General features: G+C 37.3%; 1 protein-coding gene across 1 annotated transcript; it reads right to left on the reverse strand.

Moving 5' to 3' along the window:
• Positions 1-5,566: 5,566 nt before the first annotated feature.
• On the reverse strand, positions 5,567-6,046 carry LOC112022794 (uncharacterized). The gene has a single exon (XM_024055418.1). The coding sequence runs from the start codon at positions 6,044-6,046 to the stop codon at positions 5,567-5,569; it is 480 nt and encodes a 159-aa protein (XP_023911186.1).
• Between the last annotated feature and the right edge of the window lie 13,428 nt (positions 6,047-19,474).

The following is a 19,474-nucleotide window of genomic DNA, read 5'->3' on the forward strand; positions in this document are numbered from 1 at the left end:
TGTTTCAATTCAAATTTCAAAATATTGACCCAAGTTAAATACAAAATTTTCTTACCAAAAAAAAGGTAGATACAAAATTTAATATTTAAAAAACTGGTAACCTCTCATTTCTTCACATCTTCTACTACATCACAAACTTCACACTACAAAACAACAACTTCCCTCATCAACTTATGTCTTTCTCCCTTCCTCATATTCAAAAGTGGGAAAACTTTCTCTACTACATTAATTTCCTCCTTTACGGTTTGTGAGCTATTTTGCTTCTTCTAGCGTCTTCAAAAAACTATGTATAGCCTTGGGTTTTTCCTCTAAAAAGGGTATGTAAGTTTCCTTTAATGTGTTTTATGTTTTTATTTTTATGAAACAAATGAAATTACATAGTTATTACTCAATATAAATATTTTTTAATTATATTGTTACTTTCTTCCTTTACTAGGTTAAATTTACTTTGGGTTAGATTTATGATCGATATTTTGATTTCTTTCTATTTCTTTTCTTTTTATACCTTCTAAGATAAGAGAAATGCTTGTTCATAACACTTTTATAACAAATCTTATGTGGTAGGTTGTTATTTGCTATTATGGTGGACAAAAAAGTAATTTCAATAGTGGATTCAAGTTAAAAACCTGTAACAATCTATCAACTAGGATTTGTTGTGAAAATGTTGTGGACGTAGTACTTCTCAGGTTATGGATTTTTGACGAACCAAAACAACAAATGAAGTATGGTGTCAACTATCAAATAGATGAAGTGTATATAGAATTTTGATGTGACTATAATTGAATAGAAAATTATGACACTAAACCAAAAAAAAAAAAAAAAAGAGTTTCATTGCATGCGCAAAGCGCGTGTGATGAGGTTAGTTGCCAATAAAGATATTTAAGATTCAAATTCTTCTATCTTGTAACTAATAAAAAAATAATGTTATCTCGACAATATTTCACAACAAATGCTCTGTGGCATGTTATTATTGGATGTTAATAAAAAGGTAATTTAAGTTGTTACTTCAAATTAAAATCAATAATAACTTACTACTATGATTTTGTTGGGAAAGTGTTATGGACATATGTCATGTGTCACTTCAAAAAAAAAAAAAAAAACTATTTCTTCGTGGTTCTTCCTAAATTAAGTAAAGCCTTTGAGGATAGTGTTATTTTTTGCATGGGATGTGGTGATACGAGATGAGATCTTTGAGTGTGACTTTAAAATTATCTTTGATGCCCTGAAAGGCAATAATGATCCTCTTGTGATTGTGGCCAATATTATCAAGGGGATCCAACAGATGCTACAAGAATTCAGAATGGTACAAATGTGCTATGTGAGGCGACAAACGAACAAACCAGCACATGTATTGGCTCAATATGTCAAGGGTGTTGATAATTTTGTAACTTGAATAGAGGAAAATTCTAGCATGAACGAGCCATCATTGACTCAAGATGTATCAAATTTCTCTTCTTCTTAATGAAAATGACATATTTCTTATATAATAATAATAATAATAATGCTTTTACCATTTATGAAAAACAACACGTAAGATGGACTTATGCTCTAAGCACCCTATGCTCTCTTGGGAAGAGGAAGTCGAGCTCTTAAGAGCAAAAAAAAAAAGGTGAAGGACGTTCACTATGTAGATTTTAATGAAGGCTCAAGTGAAAGTGGCCACTCATAAGGTCATCAAAATGCTTAGGGGCTTCCTAAAAAGTCCTTCAAGGATAAGTTAGTGGGAGAAATCCCAGGAGCTTTCACAAAAGCTTTCGACTTCACTGACCTAATGGACGTTGAAGTTGAGTCAGACGACGAGGTATCAGACCTTCGGGAGGGCCTTGTAGCGGTGAGGTGATAGGAGAACAAATAATAACTCTATTTTTTCCTCTCTTATGGATGATTGCAGGCAGTTGGTTACCTAGATCCCTTAATCGAGATTTAGGCATGTATACAGAGAAGCCAACAGATGTGCGGATTTTCTGGCCAAATTAGGCTCTACTATGGATGTAGATTTTGTTGTTTTTTCTAGTCCGCCTGTGGACGCTCTTTCAATTTTTGAGGCTGATTGTCGTGGTTTGTATATGAACAGGATTTGTCCTGAATATGTGATTGCTTTTTAGTTTATGCCATTACCTTTTTCTACCATAAAAAGAAAAGAAAAATGACACGTTTATTAGTTTAAGACCAAACCAATTGCTTCGTTGAGGTTTCTGAATTCTATGGAGGACACACAAACTAGAAAGTACAAACACTTCATTTAGGGTGCCATACCTGTCGTATTCATGTTGTACCCATGTCATACTGGTGTTGTACTAGCCGTTTCACAATATAATTTTTCAAAAATTACTCATGCCATTGTGTCAAACCTGTGTTCATACCCATACCCGTGTATGTGTTTGTGCTTCCTAGCCATAGTTGTCAGTATCGTACAATACATATCATATCATGTGTAAAAAGTTCTATATCCTATTGATGTATTATAAGTGCTCATGAATCGTACGATACAACCTATGTATTATATGAATCGTATCGTATCATAAAATCGTATCGTACGATACATAGACAAATACTTTAAAATGAGGTTTGTTTGTTAAAATTTGTGCTTTTATTTGAATCTAACAAGTTGTTAGACTTGTTTTAAACACAAAATTATTAGGTTATTTAATGGCGAAAATGCACTTTTAGTTCCTACATTTTAGGTCAATTCCCATTTTGGTCTCAAAATTGATTTCGTTACTAATGTTGTCCCTAAAAAAAGAAAATTGATTCTATTTTGGTCCCTGTCGTCAACTTACTAATGGAAACCTCCTACGTGATAGACGGAGTGCCCTATTTGTTGACATGGTGCTGACATGGCCATTAAAATATTATTAAAAAAATTATTTGGCATTTTTAAATGCCACGTCAGCATTTAAATTTTTAAAAAAGCCACATCAGAAAATTTATAAAAAAAATAAAAAAACCTTAAATCTAATTTAATTAAAATTATTTCTTAAAAAAAATAATTATCCTTTTATTTTCTTTTTCTTTTTCTTTTTCTTTAACCTCATCAGTGATCAAATTTTAAAACATCTCTAAACTCTCTCTATCTCTAATTCTCTCTTTCTCTCATCACCCTTGACGGAATCTCTCTCAGACCCAAACTCTCTTTAATCTCAAAATCTCATCTCCGCCGATCTGACCCAAGCTCTCTCTAATCTTGTTCAAGACTCAGTGATGAGGTTGTTGTCGTCGAACTCGTTCAAGACTTAGTGATGAGGTCGCTGCTGCCATCAAAGAAAGAAAACCCATCGACCCATCGAGAAGGTCCACCAATTCGATAAATCACCATTGTCGCCGATTCGATAGTTTTGTTTTTGTGTAGTTATGTCTTCGTTGTACGAAACACCAGTCATCGATTCGGTATTGGAGCCCAGATCAATGCTTGTGAAGCCGAGATCAGTGGTTCTCATTCCTCTTTCTACCTCACCGTCTCTCTTTTCCTCTCTTTAAGGTTGATTGGAAGTTTTTAGCTTAGGATTTTTGTAGATTTGATGTTAAGGCTTTGCTGGTTGCTAGGAAATTTTGGAAGATTTGATTTGGTGGTTGTGCTTTACTGGATGTTGGGTTTCTATTCTTTTGCTTGGATTTGATATTCATGTTCTTTGATTCGATGGTGGTGATTTAGGGGTTTTTGATTGTTTTCTTTTTTTGTGGGTTTTTCTGTGTTTGTTTGCCAAGAAAATTTATGGGTTTGAAGGCTAAGGTTTGCTTTGTTGGAGATACGGGTTGGGCGTTTGGTTGAGATCTGGGTTTAGGGTTTGGTTCTTTGTTGGAGATTGATTATGGGGAAGAACACTGGGGAAGAACAAGAAAGAACAAAATAAAATAAAAGACAAGAAATACGTTTAATTAATTTATTTTGTTTTGAAGTGTTTGGTTATAAAGAAAGTACAAGAAAGACAAAGAAAATTATAAGAAAATAATGACTAATTTGCTAAGAATATGAATCTTAGAGATTGGAATAAAAAAATCATTTTAATTAAAAGAAAGATATATATTTTTTTAAGTAAAAAATTTTTATTTTTTTTAATTTATTTAATTAAAATTGAGGAATTAAAATTTTTATAATTTAAATGCTGATGTGGCATTTAAAAATGCCAAATAATTTTTTTAAATAATATTTTAATGGTCGTGTCAGTGCCACATCAGCAAGCAAGACATTCCGTCTGCCACGTAGAAGGTTTCCGTTAGTCGGTTGACGATAATGACTAAAATAGAATCGATTTTCTTTTTTTAGGAACGACATTAGTAACAAAATCAATTTTGGGACCAAAATGGGAATTGACTCAAAATGTAGGGAACAAAAGTGCATTTTCGCCTTACTTAATTTAACCTAATAAAATAACATATTCATAAGTTTTATTTTATTTTATTTTATTTTATTTTATTTTTATCCTTCTCTTTCTTCTACGAAATTTAGACTACATAGTACACACTTATACATCACTTTAATATTTACAAATTTATTTGGGTAAAATACTATTTGGTCCCTAAACTTTGTCAAAAGTTTGTTTCTCATCTCTAAACTTTAAAAAGTTCTTTTTTTATCCCTAAACTTTGTAAATAATTTTTTCAATTGTTTAAAGACAAAAATAGGGATGAAAAAATAACTTTTTTCAATAGTTTTGGGATAAAAAACAAACTTTTGGTAAAGTTTAAGGATATAAATAAAACATTTTCAATAGTTTAGAGACAAAAGATGAACTTTTTAATTGTTTAGGGGATGAAAAATGAACTTCTTAAAGTTAAAGGAGAAAAATCAAAATTTTGGTAAAGTTTAGAGACCAAAATAGTATTTTACCCAATTTATTTTCTATACTATGAATATGATATTAATTGAAAATATGAATATTTTTAATTTTTTCATTATTGTTATAACTTATAAGTCCAAGAAACTAGAATGCCAAGAATTTTTTTTTTTAATTATTAAAATAAAAAGAACAAGAACAGATAATAAATATTAATAACGATGAAGAAAATTTTAATGAAGAAATAAACTTGCAAAATGATAAACGTGGTGATAGCATTGACTTAGATGAGGTTGATTAGCCAATATGATGAAAATAAATTAATTTTTGGGCCATTTGTAACATATTATCACTTTTGAATTTAAGCAATTTGAATGTGTATGCTATAAATACGTGTTAGTTTTTTTTTTGAAACCACAACTTTTTATCATTAATTAGCGAGAATTGAAATACAATGCCTCCAAAGCAAGTGGAGGGGATTCCTCTTGCCAAATAATTTCATCATTGATACATCTAGCATAGCGTGCTAAGGAATAAGCTACTGAATTGGTTGAACAATCAACACAATTTACAGAAAGAACATGCAGACCAGCAGCCATGCATTAGATGTCTCCATACAGATGTCCCTGTTGAGATTGAGCAGCATGTGAGTTGGTTAAGTAATTCATGATAGTAGTATTATCTCCTTCTATCACTAGTTCAAAGAACCTCGAGTCCATTGTAAACTCCAAAGCTTTCCTACATGCCAGCACTTCAGCCTCCTTGCTGTCACATACTAGTGGTCCTTTCGCTTAAATTGATGCCATGACCTCTCCCAAGCCATTCCGGATTATTGCTCCAAAACCCAACGCGTCTATGTCCTGAAAAATTGCTACATCAAAATTGAGTTTAAAGCTTGCACCCGGTGGAGGATTCCATCTTGAGCATCTCGCAACAGATGTCTGAACAGTAAGATGTTCATGGGATTGTTTAAATTCCTCCAAAAATTTAGTGGCTCTTTTAGCAAGTTGAGACGGATCCTGTTTATTTCCACCATGGATGACTGAGTTCCGTTGTGTCCACAATAACCATGCCTGCACTAGGAAAATCTTAAGCTCCTCCGTAGGCAGTTTCAACAACAATTCCTCCATCAGCTGCCTGAAGTCACATTGACCCCCTACACCCTTTTGTAGTCTTCTCACACTTACTGCCCAAACATCCTGGGCCACTAGGCATTCCCATAATACATGAATGGCAGATTTGTTTGTGTAATGTTGAAATTTATCAACCATCTTGTTGGCTTTATTCTATGTCAATTTGCTTGTAATTTAGTATTTAATAACCTTGTATTTAGATGGGATTATTATAAGGGTAATGTGTAAGAAGAGGTGAAGAAAAGCTCAAGTATGTGCAAGAAAGCAAGGGTTCGTGGTTAGGACTCGCGGCTGACTCGCGACTGGCAAGCCACCAACTGCAAGCACGTGAGATGCACACATGGGAAGCTGAAGGGTCGTACCAGCTGTCGCACTACAGGACAAAAGTCCCAGGCTGGCCAGGCCGTTACGTCATGACTTGGACAAGCCGCGAGGTCAAGCCGCCAATCAGCCTTGTTTGGCAAAAACTGATTCTTCGTATTCCAAACACACACCACTATATATAGACCCTTATACCCACTAATTTGAGAGAACTTCCAGAGAGAATTTTGTGAGAGAAACCCTAGAGAAAAAAAAGATTGCCTCATCCCCAATCTTTACCTTAGAGACTCTATAAATTCCTCTACTTTCTTCCTTTCCATTGTCATACCCTTGAGAGGTGATTGACCAAATCCTTACCTCACCACACCTACGTCTGTGAGAAGGTTCATTTGGTGCTAAGGGAAGCAGTTTGGAAGGAACCAATATACATTGGTTGATGCTATGGTCTAGTAGAGGAATCCGGGAAGTTAAAGAAGAAATAGGTTCGGCGTAACCTCGTTGGAGCAAGAAGCTTGGAGGGCTTAGGTACTTGGGTAGATTAAGCTTGGAGGGTTTTCTGCTATTCATGTATCCCAACTACTTTCTTTAGTGGATTATTTGATCGCTTGGAGGGCGGCGAAGAGGTTTTACGCCGAGGACTTCGGTTTCCTCTTCGATAACACATTGTGTGTTGTTCGTGTGTTTGCATCTTCCTTCCCTTTATCTTTGCCTTATATTTACTGCTGTGGATGTGTTTATATTTGGCATAGATTAGTTATCAATTCTGTGATTGGCTTATATTCATGTTCCGCACATAAATTGTTTGATAATAAGCTTGAATTGGTTATTTTATAATTTGGGGTCTAAACGTTCAAGGGTGTTTTATACACATTTTGAACTTTTAGTTTGAACTCTTGCAAAGTTCACAAATGCTATCCTCTACAATGTGTTTGCGAGTGAGATTTTCACGAGTAGGAAGGATATCATGAATAGCTCTCCAGTTGAACACCTTTGTTTTATTTGAGATATTGAGCTTCCATATTTTGTTTCACACCAAGCCACCTGCCCCTGTAGCTGAACATTCCCCCTGCATATTCACTTCCTTCATAATCTGCCTTGCAACATGGTGGCCCGATTTAACTGAGTATACTCCATCTCTGTTGTAAGACCAAAATAGAGTATCTGTAATATGTCTTCTGCTTAATGGGATTCGGTGAATGGCAACATCATCATCTTTGTGGAACATTGTCTCAATGAGTTGTCTATCCCAGGTTCAAACTGACCAATCAATCAACTCCATCACTCTCCATTCCCACTCATCCACCTGAGGTGGATGAATCACCTTATTGCCTGGGTAGTTTGGAATCCATTTATCCTCAGTGACCTTTATAGTTAAGCCATCCCCAACCCTCCAACAACATCCTCTCTTTAGAATATCTTGAGTAGCCAATATACTTTTCCAAACAAAAGAGCTGTTTGGTACATCCCTCGCTTCCAAAAAACTGCATGGTGGGAAATATTTGGCTTTGAAACAGTCATAAAGTAGTGAGCCCTTGTCTTGAAGTAGCCTCCACCCTTGCTTGGCTAACATAGCCAAGTTGAAACTATGAATATCCCTAAACCCCATTCCCCATTCCTTCTTGGGTTTAGACAACGAGTCCTAACTTTTCCAATGTATCTTCCTTTCGTTACCCACTTGAACCCACCAAAATCTTGCACACATAGCATTAAGCTCATTGCAAAGCTTCACTGGTAATTGAAACACCCCCTTTGTGTAAGTCGGTATTGATTAAACAACAGCCTTTATAAGGACCTCCTTTCCCGCTCTAGATAGTAACTTGCCTTTCCAACCTTGGAGTTTTTTCCAAACTCTATCCTTGAGAAAGGAAAAAAGTTTGGTTTTTTGAGCGATCAACCAAGGTAGGTAGACCTAAATATGATTCAAACCTGTCAACTTTCTTCACCCCCAAGTTATTTTTTATCTAATCCCTCTGCCTCACATCAATATTGCTACTAAAGTATATACATGATTTCTCAAAAATTTATGCATTGCCTAGAAGCTGAAGCATATAATTTCAAGATATCCATTGTCACTTGTACCTCTTCTTGAGTAGCTAGGAAAAATAATAGGGAGTCATCTGCAAATAAAAGATTAGAAATGCACGGTGCTCTTCGACATATAGTTACCCCATGAAGCCGCCTCTCCATCTCGGCTTGTGCAAAAAGAGAGGTGAAACCTTCTGCACATAAAAGAAACAAATAAGGGGATAATGGGTCTCCTTGGCGGATCCCTCTAGATGGTTTAATATTACCAAATGATTTTCCATTGATGCACACAGAAAAAGTAGGGGTGGAAACACAACACATTACCCAGTTAATCCAAACCTCAAGAAAGCCCATCTTGGCCATAATACTTCTAAGGAAAGCCCACTCAACTCAGTCATATGCTTTGCTAATATCCAATTTTAGTGCAAGGGATCCTTTTTTGCCTTTTTTACGACAGTGCATGGCATGTAGTGTTTCATAAGCCACCAAGACATTGTCTGTAATGAGGTGACCAGGGACAAAAACACTCTGAGTGGGAGATATCAACTGGGGGAGAATTTGCTTTAGTCTGTTTGCTAGGACTTTTGAGATTATTTTGTAAATTACATTGCAAAGGTTTATGGGTCTAAAATTAGATTTTTTTTTTCCGGGGACTTTATCTTAGGAATGAGAACAATTTGAGTATAATCAACATCAAGTTCCATATTTCCAAACTTCAAAAAATCCAACACAGCATGTATTACATCATCACTCACTATATGTGATAAGTGTAATTTTTACATGATTTTTATTATCCTCTTATTTATTAAAATTGTTAGTTTTCCTTTATTTCTTTTGATTTGATTTGATTTTTTTTATTTATATTTATCTATTCATTTGTGCTTTGAAGGAATGAGAAGAGCAAGGAATCAAAGGAATTTTGTACAAAATCCAAGTCCAATTCGGATTAGGATTCCAGCCTGCACATCAGTTAGTATTTTCAGCATAACTTTGGTCTCAGATATCCAATCGAGATGATTCAAGTTGGGCTGGAAAGTTAACTTAAAGGGCTACAACTTTGTAGTTTACCAAAAGTCCGAATTATGAGTTTAAATGGGCCAAAATCGTCGGTTAAATGAAGCCTAAAAATCTGGGATTTTCTCCAAACGGGAATAGGATTCCTTGACCTATTTAAAGGCTCTTTAGGGTAAAAAGAAAAGAAAAGAAAAGGAGAGAAAACCTGAGAGGAAAAGGGGGCTGCCGCATTGAAGATTTTTCTTTTAGGAGTCTTTTTGAAGAGGAGGATCTGAGGGCAAAGGCGAGAGCTTCATGTTGATCAACCATCAGATGAAAGACATAAGTTTTATTTGTTTTCTTTTCAGTTTTATTATGAACTAAATTTTATTTTCTAGAGCGTTGATGTAGTCTAGCAATGAACACACAATTTATATTCTGAATTATTTTATTTTTAATATTTCCATGATTGAGTGTTTAATTCTTATTCTTAATGCTTACTATTTTTACGAATTATGGTTTGATCAATTGAATTACAATGAGACCGAGAGGTGATTTGTTATTTTAGTTCTAGAATTAAACACCATTAGTTGAGCGAAAGTAGAGATGCTTTACCGCGACTAGTGTGATTTTTCAAAAAATTCAAAGTACGTAATGAGTCTCCAATTAATTAAATTCACATAGAGATATGGAATTGTTAGTTGAAGATATTTTTAATATTATTCGAGAGAAGATATTGAATACTTAAGGAATTTTTAATCATCAACGGGAGATTATTAGAATTTAATAATTAGGAAGAATAAATTGTGTGGGATTTGTTAGGTGAAATCAACTGCTCTAGATCCATTCTTATCATATTTTTACACTTTTAGATTTTACGCTTTGTTAATTTTTTATTCATAGATTTATTTTTATTAAATAGTTTAATTTAATTCAAATAGTAGAACGTTCCATCTATTTTCGATTTTCCAAATAGTACTTAATTTAGTAAATTTCGGTATTCAATAACATAGTTAATTCCTATGGGTTCGATATTCGTTTTCTAAAAACACTTTACTACTTGTTACGATTCTGTGCGCTTGCAGATTATTTTACGCGAACAATATGCCAAAATTTTTGGTAAAAGAAAGCATTCATACCGTCTGGTCCAGGAGCCTTTGTTGGTCCTATTTGAAACAACGCCGCTTTGATCTCTTCTACTGTATATTCACTAGACAAAATTTCTTGCATCCTAAGGGTTATTCTGTGATGGACAATAGCAAGACATTCCTCCAAACGGTCACAATCACCTGCTAAAAACATGTTCTCAAAATAATTGATTGCTACCCCTGTAATGTCATCAATTTCTTCCACCCAAATATCTCCTTCATTTCTGATTCCCTGTATAAAGTTTCTACGTCTTCGTTGTGAGGCTTAGAGTGGAAGAACTTGGTATTCTTATCCCCATATTTTAACCATGAAATTCAGGATCGTTGCACCCAAAAAATTTCCTGCTTCAACAAGAGATCATCCAACTCTTTGCTAGTTGCTAAAAACTCAACCTTGTTGTCTTCTGTTAACTCCCCCTTACTATGTGCTTCAACTTGTTTTTGGAGTGCTTTAATTTTCTTAGCATCAGGATAAGTTAGAGTAGAGCCCCACACCTACAAATCCGCACCATATATTGCGATTCTTTCCTTAATTTTATTCAGTCCTAAGCTTGTTGCTTCCATTTTGTTCCATGCCTCATGGAGCACATTTTCGCACTCCTCCCATAATAACCAAGACTCCTCAAACTTGAACTTCCTCTAAATCCATTAGGGGTGTGTCGGTTCGATTTCGGTCGGTTTTCTAAGTGTTGGCCAACCAAAACTGAAATTTTTGGTTTGTGAAATTCTTAACCGAAATCAACCGAAGTAATTGGAAATCAATCGGTTTCGGTTGGATTTCATTTTTGGTGGGTTTTTTTGGTTTTCTTATCATTTATTTTCTAAGAAAGCAAATAGAGAAAAAAAAAATTAACAAACCCAGAAAATCCCTTTGCTTTCCCACGTTTGCTCACCACCCAAACATCAAGCACCAAGCAAAGTAGCAAACACAAAACCAAAAAAAAAAAAAAAAAAAAGAGAGAATGGCAAAGAAGCGTACCAGCGAAGCCAAACTCACAACCTTCTACCTTGAAACCCAGAAACCCAGAAATCACGGAGAATAAAACCCAAACACCCAGAAACCTTGAAACCCAAACACGAAGAACAAAACCCAAACCACAAACCCAGAAACCTTGAAACCCAAAAAGAAACCCACAAAGAACAAAACCCAAACCATGAAGACAGAAAAATCAAACTAGAGAGGCGGCAACAACAAAGGAGGCGGCAGCGATTGAACCTAGGTGGCAAAGGCTCTAGGCGGCAATGGCAACAGGGTTTGTTGATGTTTTCTCTTTGGATCTTTGGGTGGGTTTCTTGATTCTCTCTGAATCTTGTTCTTGGTGTTTGTAGGGTTTTTCATTTCTTGCTTCTTGATGTTTTCTCTCTTGATGTTGCCAATAGAAGTGAGAGAGAACAAAACCCAAACACCGAGAAACCTTGAAACCCAAACACAAAGAACAAATCCCCAAATATATTAGACTTGAAGTGAGAGGCAAATGTTGAAAATAGGATTAATAGGGTTATAAGGCAAACCCCAAGACAATGTAGTTTTGATAATAAGGAGAGGAAAAATAAAAAGGCTATTACTAAGGGTTGAACCTGGGCTGACTAGAGACAAGCACGTGTCCTTGCCGCTAGGATACTAGGAACTTTGTTGAAATAATTTGTACAAATTATTATTTAATATATTTTGGTTTGGTCAGTCGGTTCGGTGTATTAGAATTTGCCACCGAAAATCAAACCGAAATTTTTGGTTTTTTATATAATAAAACCGAAACCGAATTTAAATTTTTGCATCAGTTCAAAAAGTGTGAAGCAATTTTTTTGGTTCATCGATTTTTTGCACACCCTTAGAATCCATGCACTAGCTTTCCTGGAAGTCCTTATTTGAAGTAATAAAGGTAGATGGTCAAAAGTATGGGAATAAATATGAGTAATTGTACTTACAGGGAATCTTGTTTTCCAACTCTCAGTAGCAACAGCTCGATCTAGATGTTTACTTGTGTTGGCTATCCCCGACCTTCTGTTATTCCACGTAAATGGATACCCAATGGACCCCAAGTTTGATAATTGGAATCATTCCAATGTTTCTTTAAAGTCATCCATTTGGCTATAAGGAGGAGGGCGCGTGCTTTGTTTTTCATGGGAGTGTAATATGGCATTAAAGTCCCCTATGCACATCCATGGGCCATCAACAAATGATAAAAGATGGAGTAATAAAGCCCAAGATTTTGATTTCTGCGAAGTTTCTGGCCACCCATATAAACTAGTCAGGTACCACACAAATCCATCTTCCTCCACCACCTTAGCTAAAATATGATTTTCAGTGAAATTTATAACGTCAACAACCACCTCATTTTTCCATATCAGAGCCAACCCACCCCCTGAATTAGGTTTTTTAACGATGAACTAATTAGGAAAAGGCAACTCCTTATAGTGTTTCTTGAATCCTTTCCTGTCCAACCTTATTTCCATTAAGAAACAAATCATGGGAGCTTGATCCTTCACTATTTTGCAAAGGTTTCGAACTGTTGAAGGGTTCCCAAGCCCTTGGCAGTTCCAACTTAAGAGCTTTATTGTGGTTGGCAAAGGTGTTCAAACATCCCTACTGCTGTATCAGAACAATAGTCACCTTGTAATTTACCACACTTCGACCCCTGTGCCTCATTCTCTTCGTTGAACTCGTCTTCCTCTATTTGTGTTGGTCCTCTCTTTCCCAATATTGTAGTGGATGTCTCAGCACTTAAGCCCTCAAGCCCACACTCCATGTGAGGTACTCTAGTCTATTTAGGCTTAAGCTTGGAAGGCCCAACATGGATAGCTTTAGTCATGTGATCATCAGACTCTTGCTCTAACTCAATTGCTTCATTTGAGTTTGAAACCCCTGAGGTAAAGTCCACTTGTTTCGGAATCAAAACGTCTGCATTAATTTCATTCTTTACCTCTCTCTTGGCATTAACTTCCTAAATATCCAGAATAGTCCTAGATTTGGCGGTCTTTCCTTTTTCATACTTGTCATCTGCCCTAGCCATAGTAGTGTTTGCTACTACCGCTGCCGGAGCTTGCAACCTACCGAAGTCGCTACTGTTAGTGTTCTCCATTCTGCCCCTCCTGTTGCTTGGCATATAACGAGACAAGTTCCACCTTGTTGGTAACCATAAGCGAGGCCTAACTGCTTTCATCCAATCACCATATGGATAGACCACCTCCCCTCCATTCTTCAATGCAGCGAAGTGGCTTGCACTGTGCTTGATATCATGCCCTAGTAAACCATAGTAATGGCAAAACATTAGGAGTCGTTCGTACTTGAAACTGACCTAAGACCGAACTCCATCAGACCCTACTATAAATCCTCCCATTCGAATTAGTTTTAAGATAGGGATTGCAACCCTTACCCTCATAAAGAGGTCCTGAGCCTCTTGTTTCTGTCTCCTTTCTACTTCTTCCACCACCCCCAATCGGCTGCCCACCTCTACTGCCACTGACAGAGAGACCATATCAAAAGGGGCTCCCCATATTTGAACCCATAGCGACGCCGTATCAAATTTCACATTCATTGTTGTCATTCCTTTCTCCCATCTACGTAACATGAGAGCTTGGTTTCAAAGGTCCAAGGACCTCCTCGTAGGACCCTTTCCAAATCAAATTTTGTATTGAACTTGAATTGGAATAGATTGGATCCAACCTCCAAAATCTGGACCCCTTCTTCTAAACCCCACGCTTTCTTCAGGGTATTTTGTGCTGCCCTTTTATTGAAAGGTTTGCATGTCAAAAATTGCAACTCTCAATCTCATCCTTTCGCCCTTCATCTGGTACTGCGATCACTTCTTTTTCTACCGTGGTCAGTTTCATATTTTCCAAGATATTAATCATGTTGTCAACCATCAATCCAAAATACAAAAGTAAAAGACAAACCCTCAGAAGAGTTCTAAGGGAGAGAGTACTCGTCAAACGAGAGATAGAGCTCCTACGAAGAGGAGAGACAGCCATTTCACACGTGTTAGTTTGATTTATTTAGTTAACTTGTTAAATATTATTACATAAGTGATAAATAACTTACACTGTGTTTGATTGGGGTGATTTTAGGGAGGATGGAAAACATAGGGAGGAAAAGTGGGTGGAAAACAGTGTCTTCCACTATTTGGCAAAAGAAGGAAAACACTGAGGATGGAAAACCTGGGAGAAAATTTTCTCTCCCGGGCCCACAAATCTCATCCTCCCAAATCGGGGGGAAAATTGTGGGGAGAAAACTCAGAAAAGTGGACTTATGGCATTTTTATACAAATGCCCTCTGGAATCAAGTTAAAAAAAGAAGAAGAAAAGAAACAGAGAAAGAGAGCGCTAGAGAATGAGAGTTACACCTGCATTAGCTGGAAGCCTAGAACGTTCTAATGAGGAAGACAAAGCAAATAAAAGAAGGGGGATAGAGATATAAGGACAACATGTAGAGGAGAAAAACAAGAAAAAAAAAAAAAAGAAAAAAAAAAGAAGAAAAACATATGGATGGGAAAAAGGCTGAGAAAGGACAAATGATATAAAGAATGAAAAATCTTGAGAAATGTTACCACAATATTTTCACAATATTATTTAATGAGTACAAATAAATCTACTTCTTACCTGATAGTATAAAGAAAATGCGCTAAGTTTCATCTCGTCCACATAGGCCGTCCATGACAAAATGTAAAGAATGGGATGAGGGGCTCTTATGCTCATCCCTCTTATACTCGACCCTAAGGCAAACCTCATTCGTCCTTAGTAATGTACGGACGAGGTTGCTGAACCTTAGGCTTTTGATGACTTAAGCTCTTCCAATAGTAAAGGATGGGTTGCGTCGTTACGAACCAAACCCTCCATTAATCGTTGAGCACAAGGCCCAATAAGGTAACTTCCATGCCAGTTATGGAAGTTATCTTATAATTTTCTGAATTCCTCAATAACAAGAACGGTTGTTAAATGAATAACCGCTCTACGCATACTATATAAGCATTCCCAAATAAAGAACAAAGGTATGAGAAACATTTTTCACTAAAAAACAAAGAACTTCAGAAATACTCTCTTTCAACTTGTAATAGTCACTGACTTTACCATCGAAGGATTTTAGGCTGGCTTCCACCGGTCTCCTCTGATTTTACGTTTGTTTTCTCAGGACTCAGCCTCAAGATTGCCAATGCCTGAGATTTTCAACCTACTGATTTTTCACGATCTATCAGTTGCCACCATCTGTGGGGAGGATTTGTCGTGCTTGAACTTTATCTGTTGAGTTCTATGATTTCTTTCTCTGACAAAGGGCTAAAATGGTTCGGAAAAAATCAAGGACTACTAGTCCAAGCCCTCAAGAGAGTAGAGATGCTTCCAGTAACCCTAATTGTGGCCAACAATCGGCGCCTGCGATGTAACCATCTTCTGTCCAACATGTGCAGTCAATGGTTGCTGCCATGGCAGAGTTAACTTGCCAGAATCAAGATTTGAGAAAGGAGATTAATCTCAGAAGGCAACGCATGAGGCTTATAGAGAAAAGCATGGACAAACCCAGGACGATAGAAGAAATGTAGAGTTGAAAAGCCAATCAAGGGGTACTACACCAAGAAGGGTGCCACATTTGGAGAGAGAGATGGACCAAATGAGGAAAGTTATGGATGAGATACGGGAGAATATGAGAAGGGCAAATCCCGTAGAAGACTTAGTTCATTGAACAAACTCCCCTTTCATAGCTTCCATCAACGGCCACCTTCTATCTCCAAAGTTCAAAATGCCTTCCTTGGATTCATATGATGGAACGCGTGACCCGTTTGATCACATTGCTACTTTCAAGACTACAATGCACCTTCAAGGGGTTCCTGATGAAATTATGTGTAGAGCTTTCCCTACCACCCTTAAAGGTCTGGCATGAGTCTGGTTCAGTAAGATATCCCCGAATTCAGTAAGTTCTTTGAGGAGTATGGACGAGGTGGATGACAAGTTATTACTGGCAGCCTTCCGTAACGGGGTTAATTCTAACTTATTCATACATAAACTTTATGAAAAAGAGCCTTAGTCCATGGCTGAACCTGTCCATTCAGCCTAGAATTTTATGAATGCGAAAGACGCGATCATAGCTAAGAAGAGGAAGAGAGCTGAGAGAGTAGAAGCAAACCCCACTCATCAGTCTGAGCAAGGTCCTCATTCAAAGAAGGGATGAACGGAAGAAAGAAGAGATCGAGATAATAAAAAGACTAGCTCTTCAGCACGAAATCAACAATATACTCCTTTGAACGTGCCGCTTGAACAAGTTTTTATACAAATCAAGGATGATCCTTCCTTGAAGTGGCTGGAGAAAATGAAGGGGGATCCCAATAAGCGCAACAGGAATAAGTATTGTCGCTTTCATAGAGATCATGGGCGTGATACGAACGAGTGTTTTGATTTAAAATAGTAGATTGAAAACCTCATAAGGCAAAGGAAGTTGAGAAACTTCCTTGGATGAGACCACAAGGACGAGAAATTGAAAGGGAAGATAGAAGAATCATTGTAACCACCGCTTGGAGAAATAAGAGTTATCATAGGGGGAGGTTCCACAGGCTAGTCGTCCAAGTCAAAGAAGGCATACCTGAAGGTAGTGTAGAGCGTCCAACTCTTTGGGCGGTCACCAAGAGCAAAGGTCATGGATGAACTAGTGATCACTTTCACGAACGAAGATTATGAGAGAATTCACCACCCTCATGATGATGCCATCGCCATCACCTTGCTTATTGCTGACTACATGACTAGAAGGGTGTTGGTGGACAATGGAAGCTCGGTGGACATTTTATATTACCCAGCTTTTCAGCAGATGAGGTTAGGACGAGATCAGCTCCGTCCAGTGAGCTCCCCCTTGGTAGGCTTCGGTGGGATGAAGGTATAGCCCGTGGGCATTATTTCATTACTAGTAGTAGTAGGGGCATACCCGCAACAAATCACCAAGCATGTAAACTTCCTGGTGATGGATTGTTTGTCCTCCTACAACGCCATAATTGAAAGACTAACTTTAAATAGTTGGAGAGCTGTACATCCACTTATCACATGTCGATCAAATTTCCAACAGAGCATAGAGTAGGACAAGTGCAAGGAGACTAGCTAGCAGCAAGAGAATGTTAGTTAGCAATGTTGGCCATGGACGAGCAAGTTCAGGCCATGAATATTGAAGAAAAGAGGGTTGTGGCAAAGCCCACTGAAACACTAGAAGATATTTCCTTAGATGAAAATAACCCTAAGAAGTGTACCAGGGTTGGAGCAAATCTAGAAATGAAGATTAAGAAGAACCTCGTCCAGTTTTTGAAGAAAAATATTGATGTATTTGCTTGGAGTCATGAGGATATGCCGGGTATAGTTCCTAATGTCATCACCTACCGTCTAAACATATGTCCTTCCTTCAAGCCAGTGCGACAAAAGAAAGGGTGTTTGCTCCTGAAAGAGATAATTTTATTAAAGATAAAGTTCAAAAGTTGATGGAGGCAAAATTTATACGAGAAGTGTATTATCCAGATTGGTTGGCCAATGTAGTAATAGTCAAAAAGGTTAACGACAAGTAGAGGATGTGTGTAGACTTTACTGATCTGAACAAGGCTTGCCCTAAGGACAACTATCCATTGTCGCGCATTGATCAACTGGTGGATTCTACCGCAGGCCACAAATTATTTAGTTTTATGGATGCTTTCTCAGGATACAACCAAATAAGGATGGATGAGGCCGACCAGGAGAAGACATCTTTTGTTACTAGTCAAGGCTTATCCTATTATGAAGTAATGCCCTTTGGTTTGAAAAATGTTGGAGCAACATACCAACGATTGGTCAACCACATGTTCCGTCCTCAGATTGGATGAAATGTAGAAGTTTATGTAGATGACATGTTGGTGAAAAGTCTAGATGAAGGAGAACATCTGGACGACTTGCAAGAGACCTTTAATATACTCAGGCGGTACAATATGAAATTAAATCCCAGTAAGTGCGCTTTCAGAGTAGCATCAAGAAAATTTCTTGGATTCATGGTTTCACATAGAGGGATCGAGGCAAATCCGGAAAAGATTAAAGCAATTCTAGATATGAAGCCTCCACATAATATCAAAGAAGTCCAATCTCTTACCAGGCGAGTTACTGCCCTCCACACGTTTGTTTCTAAAGTTACTGACAAGTGTTTACTATTTTTCAAGGTTCTAAAGAAAGCATTTGAATGGACGGATGAGTGCCAGAGAGCCTTTCAAGACTTGAAGACGTACCTTGTTACGGCTTCGTTACTGAGTCTTTCTGTGATGGGAGAAGAGTTGTTTTTATACCTGGCAATGACCTCGCATGCCGTGAGCTCAGCGTTGATAAGAGAAGAAGGAAAAGTGTAAAAGCCAGTGTACTACACTAGCAAAGCATTAAGGGGAGCAGAAGGACGATATCTGCTAATAGAAAAGTTAGCTTTCGCACTTATCACAGCTTCCAGGAAGCTAAGGCACTACTTCCAAGCCCATGTAATCAATGTCATGATAGACCACCCGCTTAAGAAAGCCATGACCAAGTTAGAAGCCGTAGGACGATTGATCCAATGGGCTATTGAACTCAGTAAGTTTGATGTCCGATACATACTAAGGCATGCTATAGAAGATCAGGCCCTGGCAGATTTCATTACGGAGTTCACACCAAGCTGCGATGACATAGAAGGAAGGGAAGACAGTAAAAAATGGGTTGTCCATGTGGATGGTTCATCCACGCAACATGCAAGAGGAATAGGAGTGGTTTTGCAATCCCCTGAAAGGGATAAGTTGAAGCATAAGATCCATTTGCAATACCAAGCAACCAACAATGAGGTTAAGTATGAAGCCTTTCTTAAAGGATTGGAACTGGCTAAGTCTGTAGAAGCGAAGTCAATACTTGTCCTGTGAGATTCTCAGTTGGTCATGGGCCAAATAAATGGGATGTATGAGGCAAAGAAAGGACGACTGAAAAAATACTTAGAAAAAGTGTTACGGCTTGTGAAGAAATTCAGGAGAGCTAACTTCGTTCAAATCCTAAGGGAGAAGAATGCAGAAGCAGATGCTTTAACAAAGGAAACCTTGGCGACTGGAACCATGGACGAGCTCGACGAAGTTCAGTACATCCC

This window comes from Quercus suber, unplaced genomic scaffold, assembly GCF_002906115.3.
Source record: "Quercus suber isolate HL8 unplaced genomic scaffold, Cork oak 2.0 scaffold_765, whole genome shotgun sequence".
Classification (NCBI taxonomy): Eukaryota; Viridiplantae; Streptophyta; class Magnoliopsida; order Fagales; family Fagaceae; genus Quercus; species Quercus suber.